General features: G+C 35.4%; 1 protein-coding gene across 2 annotated transcripts; it reads left to right on the forward strand.

Annotated features, from left to right (window-relative positions):
• Positions 1–108: 108 nt before the first annotated feature.
• On the forward strand, positions 109–27,760 carry LOC6576249. 2 transcript variants are annotated; one of them, XM_002002205.4, is made up of 12 exons: positions 109–355; positions 5,264–7,494; positions 12,728–12,876; positions 16,366–16,535; positions 17,667–17,939; positions 18,031–18,127; positions 19,720–19,847; positions 20,755–20,897; positions 21,740–21,862; positions 23,894–24,005; positions 24,130–24,311; positions 25,582–27,760. In XM_002002205.4, the coding sequence occupies exons 2-12, from the start codon at positions 5,362–5,364 to the stop codon at positions 25,981–25,983; spliced, it is 3,912 nt and encodes a 1,303-aa protein (XP_002002241.3). In that variant the 5' UTR covers positions 109–355; positions 5,264–5,361; the 3' UTR covers positions 25,984–27,760. The 2 variants fall into 2 exon arrangements, with proteins under 2 accessions (XP_002002241.3, XP_015020544.2); XM_015165058.3 differs by having other exon boundaries at positions 23,903–24,005.
• Positions 27,761–27,947: the final 187 nt, after the last annotated feature.

Consider the following 27,947-nt stretch of genomic DNA (forward strand, 5'->3'; position numbering starts at 1 on the left):
GATGCTGTGCGCATGTCCTGCCCCGAGATGCGCTCTCAGTTTTATGGCAAGCGAGAGCTTTCATCTAGATAATGGCAGCATCCAATGCATCGAGGGCGATGCCGCTTCAGTAGCGGACCAGATATCAAGCGTCACGGTTGGTCAGCGCTTAGCTTCGAATACCTTAGCTTAGGGGAAGCAAGCAGAAAGAGACAGTGACAGAAACAGAAACAGAAACAGAAACAGTAAAAGATATTCCTTGAGAGAGCATCGCGTCATGCAGCTCTAATTGTAAATTCAGAAAGTTGAAATTGTTTGCTTTTTGTAAGCTAAACAAAAAGTCACACTTAAATACTCATTCGGCAGCTCAGCTCGTGTATGTTGAAATTACTTTTACAAAATATGCAAATTAATTAAATGTGCTCACTGAATATGTAATATAATGACAATGAAATATAAATAAACAAAATAGTATTACCTTTACTATTTTTGTGAAGTGACTGTTGGCAAAATTTGTTCTTTTAATCATTAATCTAAATGTGCTGAAATATGGAAACAATTAATATTGAAACTTTTAAAAATTAAATAAATAATTTACTAATTTATAATGAATTAAGTTTTGTGTATAAATAAAGCGTATAAGGATTGCAGCAAAAGCATCCATATTATTGGCAGAAAGTTGTGAAAATATGAACTGGGCATTTGTTTAACAATTGCGGCAATTAAAATAAAATTATATTACAAATCATAGTAAACGACATTAAAAATACAAAACAAATATAAATATTTAAAAGCAGCAACGTTGGTGTATTATTATTATATTATTTGAATTATATTGTTTGATATTTTTATTGTAAATATTTGCCTGCTCTCGATGCAAGAATTTATTTGAATTTATTAGCAATGTAATTTAACTATTTCTAACACTTTTTATTCTTTCCATACATTGAATCAAATTTGTTTTGCTGACCGAAAAATGATATAATTTCAAAATATTTTGTAATTTTTAATATGAGAGCATTTAGCAATTGCCTCTCTTTTTATTTAGTATTGCTTACTGAACTCATAGCGCAAGATTTGTACGATTAATGATATATTCTTTGATCATTAAAAAAAAAAAAGAAAAATAAATTTGCCTTAGACTAACCAGTGTATAATTCATTCAATTTCAATGGCCAGAAAAAGTCCTACTAATACATTAACATTAACATTCAATTATATACTCAAGTATGCTTTGATTATATAATATTCTTAATATTTCGGTTGTTGCTTCAGCTGGTTACAGGACCAACATGTAGTTTGTTGTTGGCCTTCTGTTTTTTGCCCCCAAAAAATGTATCTTCGCCCAGCTCTACCCCCACTTAACCTCCTAATCGATATTTCTCTAATGGCTGAAGCTAAAAATAAATATCGGCTTTAGGATTCTAGCCAAAATAAAGAAGAAATTACAAGCCTCAAAGATCCTGTAAAATGAATTATAATTTAGTTCATTTTTCAAAAATTTTTGTTAAACATAAAGGAGAAAAATACTCCTTTACAATTTTTTCGTATTCTTTATTTTTATATATTATTAAATGCAATATATTGTTATTCAAATTTCATATAACTTTTTGAAGCAATTTATGTATCTAAAACATTTATAAAAAATATGTATGACTAGACTTGCATATTATGACCTATCAAAAGTCTTGTACGCCTCTAAGATGTTGAACATATTTTGAGTAACCCGCAGATAGTTTCGTTCGTAGGATTCTCCACTGAATTTCTATTCAACACCAGGTCGCATGTTGCGTAAAGTTTCTAACACAGGTCGAGTAAATTCTCGCAGAGTTATTTGCAACCTTTTCCGGCAAGTTTCGCAGAACCTTCTTTTATTATTTAGTAGCTTCATAAAGTTCAACCTCGCAGCTTTTATACAACTCGTCATGTAGAATCGTAAGAAAGCGGCAAGCACCTTAAGTTCTTCCTCGAAAAGCTGAAACGCAGCGACCCACTTAATATGCGTCCCCTTTTCTAACTCTCTCTCTTTCTCTCTTGCTCTTAGCGGAAAAACGTTTTAAACTAGAAACTTACACTCGTCGCTCCTTCTCACTTCATCTCGCTCTCTCCATCTCTGTCTGGGTGTTGTGGCATCTTTGTGGTATAAAAATAAAGATTAATGTGAGTTCTTCACAAAGTAGCACACTCTGGCTCTGGCGACAGCATACTGGCTGAGAAGAAAAAAATATTCTCTTAGTGAATTTTATATAATACCTGTGTTAGCTAATACCATGATCATCATTTCGTATGAACTGCAGCTAATACCCTGGCAGCTGGTAATTAAATATCTACAAGAGCCAGTAGGAACTTCTATTATGTCTGATTCTTTTATCGAAATACCCCAGGTAAACTTCAGTGAGAGCTGAAGAATTTAAATTCAAAATTTAAATAAATTATTGTACATATGCCAGGGTATTTAATTTACAGCACTCCCAGGCTAACAATTCGTTCTAGTTTACCTTGTTTCTTAGCCGCTCTCACACTGCCTCTCCCTCTCTTTCTTTGTGTGTGTAATGCACCTCGCTTTGGTATGCCTTGAATGAGACTCATTTTTACAAAAAACCGGGCCGCCACAAACAGCACCAGCAGCGGGAGAAGGAGAAGGAGCAGCAGCAGGAGCAGGAGCAGGAGCAGGAGCAGGAGAGAGTGAGCTAAGACCAAAGCGCCGAGTTGCCGGCACTTGACTTGAAATTTTTCTAGCTCAAAGCTGAATAAAACAGCATCGTCCTTTTCGCCTTTCCTGTCGTTCTAAAAGCATGCAATTGCGTGAATGGAGCCTACCAACAACAACAACTACAACAAAAACCACAACAACAACAACGACGACGACGGCGGCGACGACGACTTATGAGCTCTGCGGCTTGCCACTGTGTACAATTTCAAAGTACTATTTTTGCGTTTCACCGAAAAAATGCGGCCCCAACAAACATTCTAGATAAAAGAAGAAGAAGAAGAAGAAGCAGCAGAGCTTAGAAGGGAGCCGCGCGGCATGTGACGGAGCAGAGGAAAACGATTTTGTCGTCAACGAAAGCTTATCATCAGCATCCTATCGCTAGCTCACATTTATTCGCTACTCAGCTGTACCCAATTCCTAATACGCTGCCAAAGGGCGAAAGAGAGTGGATTGGTTTAGTCGTCTAACAGGCCGAAAGAAAAGATTTCTTTGGCTATTTATTTTACTCAAATAATTATTAGTTTCCCTGATTATTTAATTTATATTGAAAACAATCAGATTTTCTTTATTTCATTTTAGCAATCTAAGCAGCTAAGCTCGTAATCTATTATTACAGAGTATCTTATAGTCTCTAACTCGAGCCTAGCTATAGGATTTCTGCTTTGAAAAATGCTTATTCCGTTGATATTAGATGTGACCCAGCCAGCCAGCATATATACCATGCTTCGTCGCATTTTTAATTAAGCCTCGTTTTTATTTCTATTTACATTTGCTTTTTACTCAAACTGTTTGTAAACAAAATACAAAATGCAAAGCAGCAACAACAAAAACAACAATACAATGTAAAGAAACAAACAAAATGGTTTAACAGCCTCCTTCAAATCTTTTCGCTGTGGCAACAATTTTTTTTTATTTGTGTGTTTTTTTTTTTAATTTCACTTTTATTATTTCTATATCTTCAACTTTGCTCATAAAAAGCCAAAACAAAACACAAGAGCAAAAAAAATACAAAAAACCTATATATATATTTGGTAAAGAAGTATTTCGGACAAATCCACTTCAGCTCTTACAGATCAGGGAAACCTTCCTATTTTTTTTAAGGTCATTTCATACTGGCATAAGGTATTTTAATTTTACTTCGAGAAGCGTAACATATTTAGCATAGACATACATATATACTTTTTATTAGTATTTGTAGATGAACTGCTGAAACCAGACTGAGAGACTATGCTTTAAAGGGTTTAAATTATAAAATACCTATAACTATAATAAAACTGCTTTGGCTTATTTCTGTTTTTTTATTTTTTTATTAAATATTAAAGTAGTTTATTACTCTATTAAATATATACAAAATGTAAAAAATACATAATATTTTAAATATATTTCTAATATATTTTTACGCATTTTTCCTCAAATATTTCTAATGTTCTGCAACAGTTCAGACTAACTTATCATACGACTCTTATGGGATCATATCTTTGCTAATCAAATTATTATTCTCTGCCCATATTTCATATTTTTTCATTCATTTTTTAAGCAATTCGCAGTGAATTCTGCAGTCGTTTTGCGTAACTCTTTCTTTCTCCTTTCACAGTCGCATTCCATTTCGTGTTTCCCATTCCCCATTCTATTTATTTTGTAGGTAAGCATTTTTACATTTTCCTGTTAACATAAGCAATTTTCACATGGTTTATATTTTTTTTTATGGTAAATAGAAATTTATAAGTGGCATCTATATATCATTTGTAAGCTAGATTTGTGCGCGGGAAGCGCACAGAAAGGCAAAGGCAAAACCTCTCGAGATTGGTTAAGCGAATTCACAAACAGCAAACAACTCTTCAGAGCAAACAACTTTGTTCTGAAGAGCCTCGTTGGAGTAGCTTCATAAATATTACTCACTGCTTCAATTCGTTGAGGGCTAATGTAAAAGAACAAAATAAATATGTATGTATATGCCATGGGTAATATCGATGAGTGGCACAGTATTTTTATATAAATTTAATTGTGGGCTTTATTGTCATGAATATTCGTAGTTGTGATTCAAATGGAAATGAACGAATTATAATAAAAATATTGATGTATATATAGAAATTAGGTAACTACTTGGAAATTTGTATTTGTATAAAGTATTTTTGTTTTTCTTCGAGTTCCATTGAAATAATCATTATTAGTTCTGAAGAACTCTCTTTATCTATCCCTCTCTCTCCCTCTCATCAGTCCTACATTTCATTTGCTGTTTTGTTAAGAAATGTGCTTGAATCTCTCTCTCATTCTTCAGTTTGTTGTATATTGTTATTGTTATTAGCCTATTTCTTGGTATTACATAATTTCGTTTTTGAAGAAGACTTTTAGATTTATTCTTCAGTTAAGTCTAAGCAACATTATAATACACAAGCCTGTGATTAGGTCACATAACAGACTCCTCCAATTATTGCTAAGCTCTGATTGAAGTAAATAAAAGAAAAAAGTAGAATATAATATTTTAATATAATAATACATGAATATAATGTAATTTTAAAAACACAATAATTAATTCATTATTTATTCATTTGCTCTTCCTCATTTGCGTAGCAATCGCTGATGTAGTTCGTAAACTGCAAGCAGCTAAAGGAAAACGGAATACAACTTAATATCCAGAGCCACAAGACGGAAGAAGAATTTTTTGTAAAATGCTAATGAAAACAGCAAAAATGTGCATCTTAACATTTGTATTTGTTTGCGCTGTTTGGGAAACTGCAACAGCAACGCCCACGGCAACGCCCCCAGTAATAACAACAGTAACACCAACAGCAGCAACACCAACAGCAACAGCCACAGCAACTTTAACCATAACAAATGACTCGCACAGCAGCCACGGCACCAATGTGGTCAGCGCTTCAGCTATGGATCGAAGCGAAGGAGTAGCGAAAACTTTATCGGAAATACAAATTGGAATTGTGGGAGCTTTGGCCACCTCAACCACGACGTCAACGGCCATGCCCACCACGACGACAGCAACAGCAGCAGCGGAGGCCGCAACAGCAACAGCAACAGCAACTGCAGCAGCAGCAGCAGCAGCAACTACAGCTGCAACAGCAACGCCAGCAACACCAGCAACAACAACAACAACAACAACAACAACAGCAACACCAGCAACATCCATTTCAAACGGAAATGAAGCAGGCAGACAAATCAGCAATTTTGAGGCTGCAACCACGACCATGGACGGGTATGCAAAGGCTGACAAAGAAATCTCGACAACGGAAGCTACAGCCGCCACTGTGGCGGATGGGTTAATGACGACAAACGTGCCGCCGCTTGCATCGCTGGGCAGCATTTTCGACAGGCTGTATCGCATTAAGGAGAGCTCTGATATCAGCTCCTCGGCTACACCGCTGGATATGCAAATGCAGGCAGCTGAGTCGTATCAGGTGGCCGAAACCCTGGCCGATCTCAACGAGGAGGAGCGTTCGCGCTACGGCGCTATGTTGGGCCAGCAGCCAGCGAGCCAAAGTAAGCTAAATATTGTGGATTTGTATCCGGTGCAGCTGGAGGATTTTCAGCCTGTGGTACGCACGGATAATGTAGAGCTGTCCAAGGAGCGTACGGTGTTCATAGAGCCGGAGAATGCTGAACAGTATCGGCAGAATCTAATGCCCAACGAGGTGGCTGACTTTGGCTCCAGCTACAATCCGGCAACAACAATGAAGACGGCAACGACTCCCAATGTGGCCACCACGTCGAGCTATTTCACTGGCAAGCTGCTGGCCGAACAAGATGATTTGATAACCGAAATCGAGCGAAAGTTCCAATTAGAGGAAACAACAACAGCTGCGCCACCGACAAGCACCAGCAGCCCTCGACGGACAGAGCTGCCTCAACTGCAGCCGGGGGATACGTACATAGATCGGCGCGTCAAGAAGAGCTTCGAATTTCCAATGCAGCAACGGGCTAGCGATGTGATGGCCCTGCCGCACATTGACTTTGCCAATACCAAGTTCAATACTGATGCGAGTGACGGCCGACAGGTCAGGATAACAACAGCAGGAGGAGCGGCAGGAGTTGTGGCGGGAGCTGGAACAGCCGCTGCCGGCGGGCCCACACATCCAGAGTTCTCGACCACAAAGTTTTACAACAGTAAAGAGTTGTACAACGAAATGTTGTTGCATAATAAACGAAAGTTAATGAATGAAATTGGGTATGCGACAGCAGCTCCAATCGAGACAGCGAGCAGCATTATAAAGTCATCAGAGACCATGGTTGGACAAAGTTCAGAGCAGCAGCCACGTCAAGTCATTAGACCAAGCGAAACCACAAACTTGGAACTAAGCAGCTCAACGGAGTCTACAGCGACTACTACCCGGGCCTTGCCTCCTGGCAGACGCGTGACTTTGACGTCTACGGCGCAAACTTTTGATGGGGCCACAGCAGAGGCGCCAACAACAACAACAACAACAACAACAATAAGTAAATTGTCTACTATGAGACCCATTAAGGCGGGGCAAGAGCTAAATCGCGCTAAGTTATTGTTGAAGACTTTAACCCCGCCCGATGCCGTCGAACCGCAATCGGAAAAGCTTGAAGTGGTCTCAGCGAAAATCAAAATTACAACAACGGCTGCAAAGCAGAGTCCAGCTGACATGGAAAAATCAAGCCAGTTGGCTAATCTTACAAAATCGTCCTTAAAGCCAATTGCTGTGCCGCGCATTTTAAGTCGCCTCCAGGAGAAAATCAATTCACTTGAATGCGACATACAAAATGTGCCGCAGGATTCGCATTTGTGGCGTGGAAACGAAACGCACGAGCTTCTCCTGCCAAATGTGGTAAGTTCCGACAGCAACAACAACAAAAATCTATATACAACAAGACAGATAGGGAGAGGGAGGGAATGGGCTGGCTCTGCTGGTGGGAGCAAGTGAGACAGCTAGAGATTAAGAGATATAAAGCTTTAAGGCTTTGTATATTGTTTCTCGAAAACAATTGAAACGTATTTAGCTCTTAACATTGGCAACCACAAAGACGTATTATGAGTAAAAACTCCGGCTCAATAGAGATAATTCAATTCAGTTCACTTGAAGAACCACATACGTTAATTCATTTAGTTCTCTTCTGCAGTGTCTAAACAATTAGTTCATTAGGGATTAACATAATGTAGCCATTAAATAGTAATTTGTATTCAGAGTGTGGGAAACGCTACGATTAGGCAGAGAGTCTAATAGAGGCTGATGACTGAAGTCGAGTCGAGTCGAGTCGAATGCGAACTAGTTGGAAGAGGATGCTCACTCCCTATTTAATATTAATATACAATATATTTAACAAGATACATATTATGAAAATCTATATTAGTTATTCACATATAAAAATATAAAAATTTGAAAATATAAAAATATATAAAAAACAAAAAAAAATATATATAAATATAATTTGAAAAATATTTATAAACTACATAAATCATATACTAACATTCCTCAAGCAATATCTATAAATTGCATAAAATATATGTATATTATATATCATTATGCAGCTGCCGTATTTTTTTAAACATCTGGCTTTTAGCTAGTCAAAATGCATTGAGTATAAAATATATTCTGTATAAAAATTGATAATGCTCAAATTTGACTATATTCCAAAGGCTACAGTATTTATATACAATATATTTCTATGTATTTTGAGTAGCATAGAATTTGTCAGTATGTCCCATTCATTACAAACAGCATTGGAAACTAATTCCCTCGACTAAATTACACACAAGGCGATCCAATACAAACATTCTTAATATATAATATTGTTTATTATTAAAAATGTTCATAAAAATCTGTTGAGATTGGAATATAATTTCTATAGGCCTCACAGCTGCTGTTTAAGAATTTGTATAAAATTCTATATTACATTTTTATTATTATTATTTGTTGATGCCTCTGGCAATGGCTTTAGTTGTCAATTTAGATGATAAAACCCTTCAAGAAGTCAAATAAAACATTCCATTTGTATTCAATTAATTTTACAAAAGGTGCTTACGAATTCTGACCCAAAATTTATTTGTTCATTTGCAATTCCGTTTTTTCATCAGCTCTTCTTAAGCAATGAATGTTTTCTTTTTTGAATAGCTAGCATACCTTTATTTTCCTTTTTCTTTTAATGACTCAAAAGGTCAACTTAAAATTCAATGTGCTTTGCTGCAAACCCTTGCCAAGCTTTGCATTAGGTTGCTTTCACTCGCTCTGCACTCTCTATTGCAGGTGTAATTAAAGGCTTGGTAAAAGTTTTCTTTTAAGTTTGGATTAGTGACTCTTAGACGGCAAATTGGGAAGCAGCGTAATTGCATGAGTTGATCCAGAGAGGAGATCACCAGAAAATCAGCTGTCCTTAAAGGCTTAAACTATTTGAATGTTTTCTCAAAACTGCGCTTGGCAGAGTCTAGACTCTGCCATAGGAGAATATATATAATATGAAACAATAATGATAAAAAGGAAATTTTATGTTTTCCCTATGTCACCAGCAGATGAAAAGAAAATTCAAATATTGTGGAACTGTGCTTATATAACAGCATTTGGCACCTTCGACGCTATAAACAGCTCGAATTGCCAAGTTCTCTTGTCTGCTCGTAAATCTATCAGCATAGCCTTCACTTTCCCGTAGCAGCGAGTGCTAGCATGGGTGTGTGTGTGTGTGTGTGTGTGTGTGTGTGTGTGTGTGTGTGTGTGTGTGTGTGTGTGTGTGTGTGTGTGTGTGTGTGTGTGTGTGTGTGTGTGTGTGTGTGTGTGTGTGTGTGTGTGTGTGTGTGTGTGTGTGTGTGTTGGCAGCCAGATACAGGAGTACTAAGTAAAAGTGCGCAAAATAATAAATAAACATATAAAAAAATATTTTTACGATTTTTTCAACTTTACATCACGCTGCCAGGACAGCGCTGTATACACCTATAAATATATACGTATATATCTTGTACTTTTATGGGAATGTAACATATAAATTTATATAAATATTTATAACAATATATATATATTCATATGTGTGTACAGTCTCACAGTACACAGTAATTTTTATGCCAGACTTTTAGTTTGTCATATAATACAATAAAAATGCAAATATTAGTTAGAAATGATTTTTTTAAATCGTTCAAACTCTGCAAAGTATACTTATTCAAATTATAGAAAAAAAAATAAAATAAAATAATAATAATAATAACAATAATAATAAAGGCAAATTGTTATTCCTCATTCAACTGATTTCAATCAATATATTTTATTTATTTATTATATTTTCTGTATATATGTATTTTAAATACATATCACCTTCAGGCAAACTTCAGTTTATCTCAATTTGAATTATGTTGCTCACCCTTAACATAAATTGTCTTGAAAAAATTCTTATCAAATGCATTGATAAGCTGTTAAAACGCAATTTCTCTTGCTCCCCTCGGTGTTTCTTTTATACCGATGGAGAGGTGAACATAAAATCAATTTTGTGCAACGTTATTGGCCTGAAATTAAACGAGAAAATAAACTATAAAGAAACACAAATAAATGAACAAACGATTAATGGTAATGAAACCTCCCTGTGGACACTCACAAAAGCCAATAAAGAGACAAAGATGAACAGAGATAGAGACAGTGACTGCGTCAGAGATGGAGATAGAAAACAATTTAACATTGGATAAATGGCAGCTGGAGGATAGCTCTAAATAAGAAAAGGAGTTAAAAGAATTCCAAAAAATATATGTATTTGTTTATATATATTTAAATTGTTGTCTAGGGATAGGCGAATGAGTGTTTTGCTGTTGAAAGTCCTGCCTGGACAGGACTCGGCCATGTTAGTATGTGTGTCATAGCAAATGACTTGATTTACGAGCACATAAAAAGGGGAAATGCAAAGTGGGCAGGCGCTGAACATAGCAGGCCCTTTTCGATACACTGCACGGCAAATGCAAAGCGAGTATATTGGCTGGAGACAACAATCTATGAACATGCCAAACTTTTGCCACAGAATAGCTCGCTGACTGCAAACAGAGTATTGCCGAGTCGTTCACATTAGTTTCTTGCATATTTCTTTAGTTTTAGCAAATGTGACCTAATATATGATAATGAAACTACATTATTTTGTTTGTCAGTAGCCCACTTTTATCACATATTCAGGCAAGTTTTTCGTCAGCTTCCTTCCCTACGTATTTCCGTTAAGCTTTCCGTTTAGAGTTCCTTCCGTGTAACAGATGTGTAGCCAACTAATCAATAAGTTATCTCAGTAAGCCTTGGCTCGCATTGATGCTGCTGCCGCTGACTGGATAACTTTCCATAGCATTAAATTTGTTGGGTTCATTTGAGAATGTCAAATGTGTTGGCTTATTTTCTGTCTGAGTGAGTGACTATCCCATTGGCAAATGGTTTTGTTGTCCATATCGTTTGATTGTTACGCCCGATTGGATTACACTAACTTGCTATTGTTGCTGTTATTGCTTTTGTTGCTATTGTTATAGTTTATTTTGAGGTAAGCTGTTTTCAATGCATTTTGCTGTTCACATGCAGCATCCTCCATCCGCATTTTGAGTTATGTAAGTGCAACCAACGGTTTAGCCACCAAAAAATAACAGGTAATCGGCTTATCATCTTTTTTTTTCTGTAGCCTGGGGGATTTATTGGCCTAAATCGCTGAAACATTTTGTAATTTATTTTATTTTGTATATCGCTGAAAATGGATTATTTTGGTTAAATTGGTGTAAACATTTATATAAAATCTACTGTCGTATCACTTGCAGCTTCAATTTGCATTATTTTGTATACTTTTGTATACTACAACTATGAATATTCAGTTCGATAAAATCAATATGAAAAATTGTATAACAATAAATGTATTACTTATTTGTATTCATACATTGTATACATGCTTTATTTTGTTATCTGTATTCTTCTATGTAGTCAGTTAGATTCAGTCAATAGTAGTAGTAGTTGTGCCTAGTCAAACACTCTCAACTTCGGATGGGATATGTGTAAAAGTAATTGAATTTTTGTTAACTGCCTTTTGGCATTTACATTAAAGTAAAAGTGCAACATTTACTTTCATAGTTTTCAAGCTAGATAAAAACAAAATATGTAAATACAAATATTTATAAAATATTTGTATACGAAGCGTGCTATTAAAATGCTTCGAATTTTAACACAGAGAAATTCCGTCGGAAGTATTTAAATAAAAAGTAACTGAACTAAATGAACACAATATTTCAGACGTGACCCTTTTCGACAACCACAAACCGCAACTGTTATCCTGTATATGTTGTTGAGAGGGCATATTGACTATGAATAAGTAAATTGATATAGTATAGATATAGTTAAGAGGAAGGGTCAAGCTGATCTTAGATTGCTTCTATATACAAAATATAGTTATATACTGTATATATTTGATATATATGGAACTTATTTTAAATACCGTTGAATTCTTATTCAGTAGTAGTTTTTTTTTAATAAGATTTTCTATTTCTAAGTAAAATTCTGATTACAGGATTACAGGATATCTCCTAGTCCGCCAAGTTAGACCCTCTGCTCTCAGTCACATTTGTCTTGTAACTAATTTTATTTTGCTTATAGACTGCAGTTTGTTTGCTTGGATTAACTCAAACTAATAAAAACTGTATACAGTGAGTGGATCTATGTATGTGTACGCAGCTGGCTTATGCTATAAACGTGGCTTGTATATATACCATACGGTGGACTTAAGCTGAAATCCTCACTAGAATAAATGAACCTTTGACAAAGTTTATTAGGCCTCGGGTTGGATGGGTCAATATGCAAATTTTCTGGGCTAGGCGATGTAAAGGGGAATTGCGACAAGAACTTAAATTATTAAATTATTCAGTTAAACAAGTTTGGGTTTATTTTGCGCTACTCTTTTTTCAGTTTTTGTTTTTTTTTTTGTTTTTGTTGAGCTTGACATGCTTTGCGGCATTGCCCAAAATGGCAAACCTTTTAGTCCCTTTTGACTGTTTATTTTTACAGGAAAAACACATTTGCGGCTTTTATTTTAAGCCTTAACTTGTGCCAAAATAATTTCATAATTCTTCTCTTCCAGACACCGCAGCACTGCGAACCCGACGAGCCCTGTACTCCTAATAAGCTGACGTGGGAGGGCGAAGCTGATATTCAATCCGGGGACATTTTAATTGTGGAAATTAACGATGCCAAACTGAGCACGGAAAGAGTGCAGGACAACATTAAAAGGTAGATTTCATGTACCTGAGAGTGGAGTAAGTTCGAATAATACTCGAACAGATTTTTTGTTGGCTATGCGAATGATTGACATTTATTTCATTATAATATCATTTAGCCAAGCATAAAGCCAGGCAGACCTCGCATAAGCCACGTCTGATCTGATCTAGGTCTAGGTCTAGTCCTTCGTCAAATTGGGTAATATTTTTTAATACGTCTGGCTAAATTCCAAGAATTTTCTGCTAGGCTCACAGCGAATTGGGGGGCACAAATGAATATTTTAATAAATTTCGGTGATTACTGAAGCGTGAACGAGTATTACGCAGTTGGTTGGGTTCGATTGCAATCAGCTTACTTCATTTTTAAGCTCTTAATTTGCTTTATGCGAATCCGAGGCGATAAAAATATTGAGTAATTGCAGATATTTTGTTGTGGGAGTTGCTCGCGCAAATTATCCTTCAATTGTGGAAATATGTTACGAGTTTTAAGCCTCTCGCAGAGACATAAAGAGAGAATGCGGTAAACTCATCTCTTGAATACGTTCCTAGTTTATTAAGTTATGAATCCAACAGCTTCTCAGTAGCCCACAGCTATCAAGTAAAATGCTTGCTTTATATATATATATATATGCTTTATATATATATATAATATATATATAATGCTGCTGCAGCAGACGGCGCAATGCCCGTAAGCCAAATTTCTTATAAGAAAACAAAAAAGAAATTTCGCTCTCAGTAAAATTACGGTTGAGCTCAGTGTTTTAAGCATGACCTTTAAAATTGATAAGAATCTACTGCGGGCCCAGTTTCATCTCCATTTAAGTCACTTTTCTGCTGGTTAGGACGTGTTTGTTCAGTTCGTTTCGGTAAGATTCGGTTCTGGTCTGCCCTGTTCTGTTCTGCTTAATATATAATAACATACATTAGGAGCTTTTTATTGATTTTACTTCAGCACGTTTGCACAAGGGCGCACTACATGTTTAGTTGAGTCAAATCCTGGAAAACCCTTCGAGCTATGCACAGGTCACTATTTCATGTGACTCACGTACTGCCATCGGAATGCCCTTTTTACAGTTTATTAAATTGTTTTTATTTTTTGCCCACATTCTCTCATATAAATGTATTATATACATGCAAGTATATAAGCTATATATATAAATTCTGATATACATACGTACATCACGTATTTTTGGCTTGCTTACCATGTTTCCATGTATATGTATGTATATATGTTTATATTGCTATTTTTGTTTATTTTATAGCTGGTAAAATCTCTTACAAAATGCGCATATTTATGCCGAGCGGGCGCTTTTCTAGTTCGCGATTCTTTCCGCTGGCCATTAGTCATTTTGCGGGTCACAAATTCCGTTTATTCAGAGTCAGATAAAAAATGAAGAAGCAGCTGACCCTTTTGCCCTAAAGAGCTGTGGCAATTATCACGTAGCCATTGCCAGCACTTTTTTTTATCTATCTATATACATACATATATATTTTTATCTGATACTCTTTGCCACAACTAGCAAGTCTGGTTTAAGCAGCTTCATGATATGATATATATGTGTTTATATACATGCTTCTCTGATACTCTGAACTGGCAGGTTAGGATTAAAGTTGAGTGTCCTAATACGCACAAATGAATTCTAGTAAATAAATAGTGCGAGACAGTACGTGGCTTGCGACCCAGCTTCATCCACATAACATAATGAAGTGACATTTACTTAGCTCCTTTAGCTTTGCTGGATGGGCTTTACAGCAGAATGTCCAGATGACTTCTCAAGCTGTTCTTAAATGCAGCTGTTGAGTTTTTTAAGCTATATATGAATCCCCTTCAGGATATTATTTAATTATCCTTTAGCCACAATTTTCAAATTCGTCAAGCATACAAACGATATTAATTAAATGGCAAATATTTCTATTACTTAATTTCATAGATAACTTAAACAGCTGCCGCAATATAGTAATTAAAAAAAAAAAAAAAAAAAATAGTATCACTTCTGTTACTCACTCATTTTTATCAATTATTATGCAATGTCTTTTTTTTTATAATAAACTCTATTGTTGTACTTTAAATACAAGTTTTATAATTAAATTTAAAATTCATTGTAACTTCTGATGGTGCTTCAGAGTCAACTTTTCTGTATTATCCATCTGCTGACAATATATCCCAAGCACTGCTTATTGTGTGAAAATTTAAAAAGTTATGGCCATCAAAAATGAAGCAGAAGATGAAGAATAAGAAGAAGAAGCAGATGATGGAAATAAAACAAAAAACGCAGCTCGCATAAAAAAAGTTACAAATTATGAAAATGAGATGTCAAAAAAGTTTTTATTATTGATTTCATGCATGTGCGTTTGTGTGCGCGTGTGTGTTTGTTTGTCTGTGTGCTTAAAGGACGAAAAGGACCCCAGCCAACAACAAATTGGCAACAAATCATACTCTGAGCGCAACGCAAGTGAGTCTCAAATAGATTGCGTTGCGTTGAAAGTGAAAACTTTCTTTGAGCTCTGACTGCAATTTGCTCCTGTCGATAATATCACATGAAATTGTTACAAAATACTTTAAACGATCCATTCCCTTGACTGTGCATCCCAGTTTACGCTTAAGCTGAAATCTTAAATTCCACAACGTTATGAGTAGGTCAAGCGACGTTTGGTCTAATACTGGAGTGAAAATTGCAAAAATTATTTTTGAGATTTGCGAATTTATATTATTTTCCTTGTCCGTCTGCAGCGTCTGCCTAAAGTGTTGATCCGGAAATGTCAATAAATAAAAAAATTAAATTATTTGCATTTTATTTTCGTTAATTATCTTTGTCGTTAATTATCATATGCTGTATTATTTGTGTTTATTATTATAAATCTGTATGAATATTACAAATAAAATATTATTTATTTCAACATTTATACTGGAAAATAATATTTTTTTTTTTTTTTTTTTTTTTTAATTAAGCTGTATATTTTATTTGTATTTATTTATTTATTTTTTTACTGAATTAATTTACTTTATTTTGAATTTAAAAAAAATTTTCTATATGCTTTTGTATTCACCAATTCTTGAATGAATTAAATCTTTAAATATTAAACATCTCTTTGAATTAAAAAAAATACTTATTTTCATTTTATTTAGTGGTCTACTAAATTTTCTTTCATATTTCTATTTGTATACTCTTGAATAAATTAATTTTTTGGTCTACTAGTTGAGTAACTTTGCCGTAGTACCGCAGCTGCTCATAAATAATTGCGTGCTAATTTAATTTCCGCTTGTGCTATTTAATTTCCGACAACAAAGTGGGCAGCAATGCTTATAAATAATATCAATTAATTAAGTACACAGTGCAATGAGACAACACGAAATGCTTGGGAACCCAGCCATATTTGTAGCTTTAACTTTCCGCTACCAACAGTCCCTCTCAATCTCCATATCGTTCTCTTTCTCTTTATCCCTTTTCCACTACATTGCTGAACGCTGTGCCACCTCATCTCATCGACTCGGGCGAATCAGCCAAAGCGCTGCGCATGCTGCACAGGTCTATCAGGTAACTCGTTCCGGGCACGAGCATTGCGATGTCACCGAGGGCGTACTACTGGATATAACGCCTCTGGTGGTCGACGGCAGGAAGCTGGTTACGCTCTACGATAAGGACCTCACGGAGGGAGTTAACTTGTTAATTGGTAGGTAGACTACACCTTAAAATGTTTATTAATGTGCACAGGCAATACACTCACTTTTACATTGTATTTACACATAGAGTCACTCTCTATTTGGTAGGCGTTGGCTCTGTCTATGTCATAAGCATTGAGTAGCATTTTAGTTAGTTCATTTCTTACAAAATAATTAATTAAAGATAGATGTAATATATTTTTTTCAATTTCAATTTCAATTTATTTCACTCTTTATTATAACTACATGATTTTTTGAATGGTATGTTACAATATTTTAAGAGTTTAGGCTTTACAGACATATAACATATGGATATGGGATAACATTATTATTTGGGGAAAAGATGTAATATATGAATTCAAATTAATTAAAGAAATATAAAAAATAGGCTATGCATATTTAATGAATATTAAATATAAATATAAATGTGTCATAAAATTTGAATAATTGAAATCTATTTAATGATATTATTTTATTTGAATATTGGCAAAATTTAAAAAAATAAAATAGATATATTTTTAAATTTGACAGTAACCCAAAAAAAAAAAAAAAAAAAACAAAAAAGAAGTTAAAATTGAATATAATATGTATATACTGAAACTATTTCGATATTTATTTTAATTTTCATATTTAATTTAGTTAATTTATATAAAATGATTGCCGTTTTAATAACATTTATTAACATACAAAATGTAAATTTAATACTTTAATTATAATTAATTTCAATTTGATTTATTTAAAAATTCAATTAACATATATACTAAAATAAATAAATATTAATAATATTAATAGCTTTAACATAATAAATATGAATAAAGATATAAAAAAATATATATTTAATTTATTTAAATATTTAAGTAAAATAAAAATAAACCAATACTAAAATTCTATTTTTCTGCTTACATTTAAGTTTAATATTTGATTGTTTCACATATAGTATTCTAAGATATTAATAAGCTTTGACATCTCTCCTAATTAATTAGTTAGAGCACCAATGTTTCGCCTGTCATTTCAGTTTCAGTTTTGATATTTAACTTTTACGTTGTCTTAGGGGCCACATTCTTTTCTTTTTTTGCCTAGACCAACTTTAATTAATTTCAACCCTTTTTTTTTCCTCTTCTTCTCTTTTTTTATGCTTTTAGTGGTGTCCGAGCTGTGGGGAGAGCAGTGTGTACGCCTAAAGGTGACCACAAAAACCGACAATTGTGGCGAGAATGCCGATTGCTCCGGCAAGGGCGTCTGCTATTCGAACGCCATGATGGAGGAGTATGAGTGCCAGTGCTGCGGCGGTTTTGCGGGTCCACATTGTGAGGAAATTGATGCCTGCAACCCCAGTCCGTGCACCAACAATGGCATCTGTGTGGACCTCTCGCAGGGCCATGAGGGCAACTCGTATCAGTGCCTGTGCCCGTACGGTAAGCTCATTAACAATAGCGAATTACCACCTCTCATTAGCAGTGATGTATGCTAATTTTGCCGATATTACATCTTTTGTCTCCGTTCCAGGCTATGCGGGCAAGAACTGTCAATATGAGTCGGACCTGTGCAATCCAGCCGAGTGCATGAATGGCGGCAGCTGCCTCGGCAACTCAACGCACTTTCGGTAAGTGAAGCCAATTCTCTGTCAGGCCTCCTGCTGCGTAGCCAACTCCAGATGCCCAAATGTTGACATGTTGACAATTGAAATTTGATCTACTAAGCAATTTCATGAAAGGTGTTCAACTCAGAAAGTGTATATATGTATATCTAGTATATAATAGAAATTTATTTTAGTCATAGTATCTAATTACTATGTGAGACAGTTTTCATTTCACCTTCATTTTGATGAATAACTGGAGGTAGAAAAATATATTTTTGGCATCAATTAAAAACAAAAAATAAAGTGCAAATTTAACTTAAAGTTTAAAATTTTTTTTTTTTTTAATTATCCTTTTCATTGAAATATAGTTTACGATAGGACTAGGACAACATTTTCAAAGTTATATCGCCGTTTACTGCCTGACTTTCAATTTTGCTTATTTAATGGATGCAATTTTATGCAAAATTAAAAGTGATTTTAAATAAACATTATCTAAGATATCTATATTCAGAAATCATTGAAAAGTTTGGGAGTTAGAGTTGCCAAAAAACTATTCTCTAGCTATCAACACATGATTGACAGTATATGAACATTAAGATATATGTATAAATGTATATATAATATCTACATATGAACTTTAAGAATTGTGTATAAATGTATATATCATTTCTACATAAATATTTTATAAATTTTAATTTTTTATTTTTATAAATTTAAAAAAAAATTTAATTTCAGAGGATTAAACAGCAACAAGTTAATAATAAATGTTATCTTTTTAATAATAAGAGTTTTTTGCACTTCAGCCTATCCAAACAAAGCTGCATATACTTACATTTATTTAAAGCTATACAAATGTAATATTTATTTAACTGAAAATTCACTAGATTTACCTTAACAAAACTCCCACTTATCACTAGTAACCCTTCTTCTTATATTTTTCTCAAGGATGTGCAAAATATAATATAAATTCTGCCCAAGTTTCTCCACGCAAACGCTTTAGCAGCATCTAAGTGTGCGGTTTCAACAACAACAACAACACCACGAAAAACAACAAAAACAACAAGAGCAGGAGCTAAAACGCAACTGCTTTAAAAATTCTTAAGCTCCTATGTCTGAGGTGTGGGTGGTTTTGGTGGTGCTGGTGGTTTACCAATTAGTGGGAAATAAACATTTTTACAACAAGAATGCGTTGTCAAGGCGAAAGTGCACGACTCTCAGATAATCTGAAGCTCGCCCTTAACTGCTGTTTAAAACATTCCCGTTACTTTTATACCATATACTTTTATACATAAACAGAATCGCAATCAGCGTTTGACTACATTTTTCCACTGAATAATTTCTGTGCCATTTGCTGTTTAATCTTAGGGAAATGTTCATGTTATGGGGCAATTGGAGTTTCAAACTGGGTTTATATACTAGAAAAAAGCTGCTTTAGAGCAGTGCATATATATTTACACATATTATAATGCTAAATATGTAAACATATTTGAATATTTATATAGATTCAAACTAAATATTTATATATACACTCCTCAGTCTCTATCACCTGCAGGTGTTTTCAGCAGCATCTTTATTTATGTATTTACTAATCAATATATTTTTGTATACATTTTCAGCTGCGATTGTGCACCTGGCTACACGGGCCCGCTCTGCCAGCACAGCCTAAACGAATGCGAGTCCTCGCCCTGTCTGCATGGCATTTGTGTGGATCAGGAAGATGGTTTTCGTTGCTTCTGTCAGCCAGGTAAGAATTCCTATTTATTTTTTAATTTATTGAAATTGTTAAATGAGATGGACAATGCTGCCTTATGAGCTAAAACATATCAAACCTATTCCCATAGGGCGCTATAAAGCTTCTCAGCTCTCAGCTTCATTGAAAATACTTGAGTAGCTGATGTGCATTTGTCTGTAGAGTAATACAATCAACAATGAGTCAAATTGAATTATTTACAACATGTATTGAGCATTAGCTGTGGAAATAGTTGGATGTTTGTTCAGGTTGCCAAGGGCATTGCAACGAGTATTGAGCTGCATGCAGCTGACAAATGCGAGCAAGCATGAACAGTACAGTCTGAGCTGATGCCTGTCAATATTTACAATGAATTCCAAACCATTCACCAGCCCAGTACTCTCCCTTAGACCTAAAGAGTTGGCTTGCAATTGAATTTATAGAACATATTTCAATATTGAATACGAATTCTATATTGCCTTTGTGAACAGACAGATTGACAATCCTTAAAATGTTATTTACTGTGCAAATTATATTCGCTAACAATTCTATTTATAAGCCTTACGAGCAGTAAAGAAAATGCATTCATTTTTATTGGCCCAGCCAGGTTGCTATGAAATGTAGCAATAAAATATGCACTAAAGCTTATAAATTATTTCATTGGCACAAACACAATTTGCACAAATCAAACTCGACAACAATGAAGGCGGGGAAAAAAAGGAGGAAGCGAAGAGAATGCGGAGGCAAGGCAGCACTGGGAATCAGGTCTGCAAAGTTGGCAACATCCATTTCGTTTGAAATTTCCATTTCATTTATTTTGCACATTAGCATTACATCTGACTAACTCACACTATCTCCATCTCTCTCTCTCTCTCTCTCTCGCTCTATGTATCTTTCTTTTTCTATGTCACTCTCTTGGCAGGCTTTGCGGGCGAGCTGTGCAACTTTGAATATAATGAATGCGAATCGAATCCATGTCAGAATAGCGGCGAATGTATCGATCACATCGGCAGCTATGAGTGTCGCTGCACAAAAGGTTACACGGGCAATCGTTGCCAAATAAAGGTGAGTGTCAAGGTGAGACTAAATCAAGTGACGGACAGCCACGGCTGCCAATGTGCAAAAAAACCTGTGAATATTACGTATTCGATGTTTCCTGTCTCTATGCACTTAACTAGAAATAAATATTTAATGTATTCGCATTTTTCTGTAAGGTGAGTGCTCACAGTGGGTTTTTGGTTTTGTTTTTTTTTTTCTACTTTCGACTTTATTATTCGAAAAGATTTGATGCGAGTCAATAAACTAAAGTAATATGCGCTTGAAAGCATATTTCACAACAGTTACAGCTTACTTAAAATTCAGCTAAATAATATTTAAAAATATGTAAATGTAAAATACGATGAAGTTAATCAACATATATATGTATATATGATGCTGCTCAGATTTAAACAGCCGTCGAGGCATAATAAAAACATTATTATACCAGAACAGAGCATAAGGCAGTCCGTGTAATCAACTTATAATACCATAGCGTAACAGGACAAACCAGATACAAATATTTGAATGCCAGATTATGGGCGCCTTTTCCTTGCGTGTCTCTTGAGTTTGGCATATTTGCATAAGCAAAAGTATAATCAAAAATAATTTTAATTTAAAATAATCTTCGAAACTCGACTGGCAGCCTCGTGACGAGCCCCTGGCTAGTTGTCAATGCAATGAAAATTGGTGAATTGTTGATTGAATTGAGCCGAGCTCACTTCTGGCTGTCTATATCAATAACAGAGAGTGGATAGATAGGTGGGGGTATGGGTTGGGGTTTATTATATTGTTGAATGTGTAATGAAGTCCAGCTTTTCAATATGCTCTTCGGTTGTGAGCTCTATTCTTATGAGTTTCATCTGTTTTAGGTTGATTTCTGCGCCAATAAGCCCTGTCCCGAAGGACATCGTTGTATTGATCATGGAAATGACTTCAGCTGTGAATGCCCAGGAGGTCGCAACGGACCGGATTGTAATCAAATGCCACGAACGGTGAGTCATGATTTATGCACTCGGCAGCCTGCGCTTGCTCTCTATCTCTGTCTCACTCTCGCGCACTCTGTCTTTGTGGAAATGGCTTCCTGCAAAGGCCAAACGTTTTCCTGTACGGCAAATAGGTGTCGGGAGTCTGGGAAGTATGCGTGTATGTGTGTGTATGTGTGTGGACTTATGTGTTTGTGTGTGTGTGCGTGGCAGTCGGAGATGCATAACAAAAAGCCCAAAATACCCACAATTTGCTGACAACAGATTGCCAAGCCACAGACTCGAATATATGTATGTACGTACATACATATGCATATACACATATATATATATACATATATCGTGTATATAGACACAGTTGAGCTGCGCACAATGCACAAATGCTTCGCTCGAATGCAACTTTGTAATTGTTGTTTTTGTTCAATTGCGAACATGTTAGATGTTTTGAGCTGTGCTTTGTGGATTTTATACTGATTTACGTCTTTAGATTGTTTTCACTTGTCTGAGTGCAACACAATGTATTGATAGTGCTTTGTTGGCCATTGTAATCCAATTAGCAAGTAATTCAAATTATTCGGATATAATATCCATGAAAGTCTTACAGATTTTTACAAATGACTTGCCAAGCTAATTGGCGTGAACTTCAAACTTGTTATATTATTTCTGTTTAAGCTATTGGAGTGCAGTTAATTTTCTTCGAATTGCACATGAAATATGTTGGATTTCTGTAAATTAGACTGGCGCTTTAGCATGTTGGAAGTGAAGCTGAAAGAACTTAATTGGCACAAGGCAAATGCTAAGCTTAAAATGGAAAAATATATAAATACTTTTGTTGAAGTGTTTTAAGTTTTAAATTTAATTTTAAGTAACTGAAACTGGCATGAATTTCTTTAAAGCCTTTTTATATTATTTCAATATTTTGAATTTATTAATTTATTTTTTACCAAGATTTAATCAGATAAATTCAGCTGAACTACAGCTTTGGTCATCTTTCTCTCAGAGTATTGTGATCAGGCGACAATCAAATTGTTAATGGAAGCAATTGGCCGAATTAGTGAATGAATCTGTTGACATTTTCGAAATTCTTTTAAATTATTGACAGAGGCTTTCAAACTTGAATTGCATTCAAAAATATATTTCAAAATGTTATTAATGCATGTACAAATTTGCTTAGAGGTGAGATAATATTCCATGATAGACTTATGGAGCTGACTTCAGCTTACTTTCTGCACACTCAGCCATCTTCCGTCCTGAGCTAGAATCCTTTGCAAACCATTTGATCATTTGAACATGGCAAGAAGACAAGAGAAGACTTGATTAAGCCACATTTCATTGAAGCCAACTGGAAGCACACTTCAGAATATTTAATAAACACTCAATGACTTGATAATTTTCGGTGGTAAAATTGAACTTAATAAAGTGTCCATAAATTAGGCGTCAGTATGGACCATAATTAAAGCTTTGCAGCGACGATGATGGACATGCTCTCTAACCGTGCCTGGGTGTGCGAAAACCAACTCCTGTGAGAGCTTCCTTCTTTTTTTTTGTTTTTTTTTGTTATATTTTTGGAGAGCAGACTCCACGTCAGCATCAGCAGCAGCATCAGCATCAGCAACAGCGACAGCAACAACGGAAGGAGCCTCGGTTGGTTAAGAGTGAGACAGAGAGAGGGAGAGCGAGAGGGCGAGAGGGCGAAACCTGTTTGCCAGCGGATATAGGGGGCAAGTGCTGATGGCCGTGCAGAAGCGCGAAGGACGCTTGGATGCCAGTCGCTGGCGAGTTAATTACTTTTTACTATGGCGCACAATTATGGGCGCGTGTAATATATTTAATATGCCAACAGCACACAGAACCTGCCCAATTAATTGTTAGTTACTATAGACCAAATATGTACATTTATGCGTAAGTTGGCGCGAGATAGACACACAGAGAGAGAGAGAGAGTGAGAGAGAGAGTGAGAGAGAGACAGATAGAGAGAGAGAAAAGGAGAAAGCACGAATCATAATCAAATGCCAACAACGAGCACAAACTTTCATTTAGTATTTTCAGCAATGTAGCGTGAATCCCTGCACCCATGGCGGCACCTGCTGGTCGAGCGGCGATAGCTTCTACTGTGCCTGTCGCCCCGGCTACACGGGCACTATGTGCGAGGGTAAGTGTTTGTCCACTCATATTATTAAGCTTAGCTTGCGGACTATCTAAGACATGCAGCCAGCCAGCCAGGCAGTCAGGCAGTCAGAGAACTAACCATTTATAATCATTTCTGTGGTCTGCAGATGAGTTTGTGGTGGAGACCGTCGTCAGTTCGAGCGAATTTATTGTCGACGACGCGAATGCCAGAAATTTTAATGACAAAACTTTTAGTTCATCGGTTGTGCTTAAAAGTCCCATTGAATTGCATAATGCATATTTTGCGGCTGGTGTTCTGGCGGCCGCAATTTTCATCGTTGCCATTGTGGTAAGTAAAACGCAAACACACACACACACACACACACACACACACACACACACACACACTTACTCCACCACTACACTCACAATCACACACACAGAAGGACGAACATGAACATGAACAAGGCCTGGTCATTGAGGAAATTGTACTTTGCGGTCTTGAGAGGTGGAATTGCATATTCATTTCCCTGTTTTAAGTTTCGAGGAATTTTTTTTGTTTTTTTGTTGTAACACAAAAGCCAAAAATCAACTGTCGCTTGTTTTTGGGGTTTTCCTTTTGCACTGCAGCTCAATCGAGTGGTCAAGCATATTCAAATTTATGCATACAGTATGCTGGCTTGGTTCTCTCTTTTTGAAAGAAGTCATCAAGATCTCTTAGTTTGGGCTTAAGCACATTTAACATCTGACATTTGGAATTACTCAACTGTTTTCGTTTGTAGCCTGCATTGTTGAACTAGCGGACGGAGAGGTAGTTCCCGAATTCCAGGGGATTGCAATTAGCTAAGCTAAGCTCTGTGCTCTCAGTTATAAACTAAAGATGATTAATGAAGGGAGAAATATAATAAAGTGTCATACTTGGAAATACTTCGTCCTTACTCAGCCCTCAGGTTAATTTAAATACTTAAGGGAGTTACTGTAGTTGCAAGAGTATGCCACTAGAAAATACCCTGTAGCCTGTGTTTGCTTTGGGTTTCAATATAAATACTAAATGAGTTCAAGCATGTGTGTAAAGGAAAATATCCTACTCTCAACTAAGAGCTTGGGATAAAAAGCAAGTTTAATTAGAAGTACAAAATGATTGATTTTGTATATGCAAGAGTAACCTTTTAGCAAATACCCTATATTTGGCCAAGAGCTTAAGATGAAGTTTGAAGAAATTCACATTAATCAAGAGAAATTCATTAATATCAAGGGGAATACAAATAATCAAGAGTGCCAGGCTAGAAAATTCCCTGCATGCAGCGAGCTCATAACTAAGGGAATTAATTTAATAAAGTGCCATACTAGAGAATACCCGGTACATAGTCAAGCCCCTGTGGGAAATTCACTAGTTACGTCTAGCCGTGACCTCAGCTTAGTTACTATAAGGAACTAAAAAGAGATCTACCCAACTAAGAATCACCCTCACATATACATACACATTGCTGGGTATCATTAGCATGTCTCCAGCATCCAGGGGACACAGCTGTGCTGGAACTGATTTATATTTGTGCATATATTTGCATTTTCATTGTTTTGGCTGTTTTCTCTTCTCGTTTTTCTCGTCTGTCAACTAGGTCACAATATGTCACTGCAACGTGAATCAAACGTACCGTAAGTTCTCGACGCGTTCCACTTCGTTTATACCCATATTGGGGTTCACTCGCCGGCCCAAGATGCAGAGCACACTCAATAAGCATTGGCTAAGTGGCAAGGCGCTCAATGATCCCGCTGCAGGGGCACAGCGTGACGCCAGCTTTGCGGCATCCAGCAGCAGCAGCAGCAATCTGGCGCAGCAGTCGACGCGCCATTTGTCCTCGAAACCAAATGGCAGCAGCCACCACACACAGACAACCCTCGGTGGCCAGCTGCACGAGAGGCCTTTCCAAAGGCATCTGGCCATGAATATGGAGAACGACATGTACTATACGGTGGACTTCAGTGAGAGCTCCTCACAGCAATTGCCGCTAATACAGTGAGAATTGCCTACAGCAACAGCCACTGGAACTGGAACTGGAACTGCAACTGGAACTGCAACTGGAACTGGAACTAGAACGGCTGCGGCCGACGACGATGATGTGCGCTGGTTAGTTAAATTTACGAAGAAGCTTCCAACACATTAGTAGAAATCGAAGCTCACTTCTTTGTGCTACTCTAGCAATAAAAGTTGCCAGTACTGACAATATGAACAGTATTGATATTATTAAATGGAAACATTAAAGTTGCGAATAAATAAAACTTTGACTTAGGCTAATATAATATGATAATTACATGATAATATCTGCTAAAACTGCTTGTGTAATTATTTTCTAACTGACTCAAATCGAGAAATACTCTGCATAGTCTACCGAAAAAGGGGAGTTTTGAGTTTGAGAATGCTTTGAGGCTACCCAAAATGCAAAATACGATTCAATTCACATCAGAGCGAGAGTTTTTAAAACAACTAAAATACTTAATATAATTTAGCACGTTTAATTTTTCTATATTGTAGAGCTGCTATTGAAACATTTTCATAAATTAATTTGCAAAATATGCTCATTAATATGCTCATTATAGCTGCTTATGTTTTTAGCACTGTTTCAATGGGCAAATAAATATTCAATTAAAATTAACCGCATTGATCAAATTTCATTATTTGTGTGCGAAATGAATAGAAAACAAACTAATATACAATTACACAGGCTAACAATTCTTTTTATTTTTTATTTTTATATTTATCATATCGAAATCGAATATGAAATGAGACTAATTCTATTTTATGAGACTTTTTACAGTTCGATCAAATTTTAAAGCTCATTCATATAGACAAATTTTTGTTAGAGAACAAACTATGCATATATACGAAGTTTCTGCTTTCCCCTCTAATAACTTTTCCAAAAAAATTTTTTTTCCATCAAGATATCACAAATTTCATCAAAAATCCATTTTTCGCGCACATCTCTGTTTCAGTAACATACAAAAATATTTTGTACAAAAAAACTACGGTAAAAAAAAAATATACAAAATATGCTGTACTGCTTCAGAGCCTCAAACGTGCTCAAAATTATTTTGGTTTTTGGTGCATTTGAGTGAAATATACCTATACATATATATGCATACTAATCTAATAGAAATCCATACCTTTTCGTTTCATATTCATGAGATGCAAAATCTATGTAAAGGTTTTTTGCTTTGGCTACCAAATCCTGTTGGCCTGTGTTAGGCTTTGTCACTCGGCAGAGATTATTGTAGCTAATTGTTGAGTCGCATGGAGAGCGGAATGTACATTAAATGGAAGCTAATGGCTAGCAGCATAAACATAAGCTCTAATTAAATATTAATTAACATAAATTAAAAACCATGCCAAAAATTGTTTGTTATTTTTGTTTGGTTTGCGGCTAATGCGTGTGTTTTGTCCATTTTTGTTAGCATAATAGCTCTGATTATACAAAAGTATATATATATTTGTGTGTGTGTATGTGTTGCTCTTAGTTACGTAGAGCATATTGTTGTAAATTTTCACTTTGTTCAAGAGTGGAAAACAAATGGCTTCAAAAATCAAATAAAACAATATTAAATTAAAGTTAAATGAAAATTTGTATGTTTCTGAAATGAAGTTCGCAAATATATACATACATATACATATAGGTATATATTTATATATACATGTGTGTAAGGTCTTGGATTCTCATATTTGTATTCTGACAGAGATGCAGCTTCAGCTAGATTAAAAATCATTGGAGAAATTTTCCTCTGCTTTTTCGTTAAAGAAATATCTTTTAAAAACAGGCTCAATTATTGAATAATAAAATTAAAGAAATTATATTCAATTCTGAAACTGTGACTTGAGCTGAATGTGGCACTCATCATAGTTCAAATGAAATTAATTTTAATGCAAACTAATTTAAAGTTAAAAAGAAAGTAATAATTATTAAAGAAACAAGAAACTACAAAAAAACAAAAT

This window comes from Drosophila mojavensis, unplaced genomic scaffold (genome assembly GCF_018153725.1).
Source record: "Drosophila mojavensis isolate 15081-1352.22 unplaced genomic scaffold, ASM1815372v1 contig_36, whole genome shotgun sequence".
Classification (NCBI taxonomy): Eukaryota; Metazoa; Arthropoda; class Insecta; order Diptera; family Drosophilidae; genus Drosophila; species Drosophila mojavensis.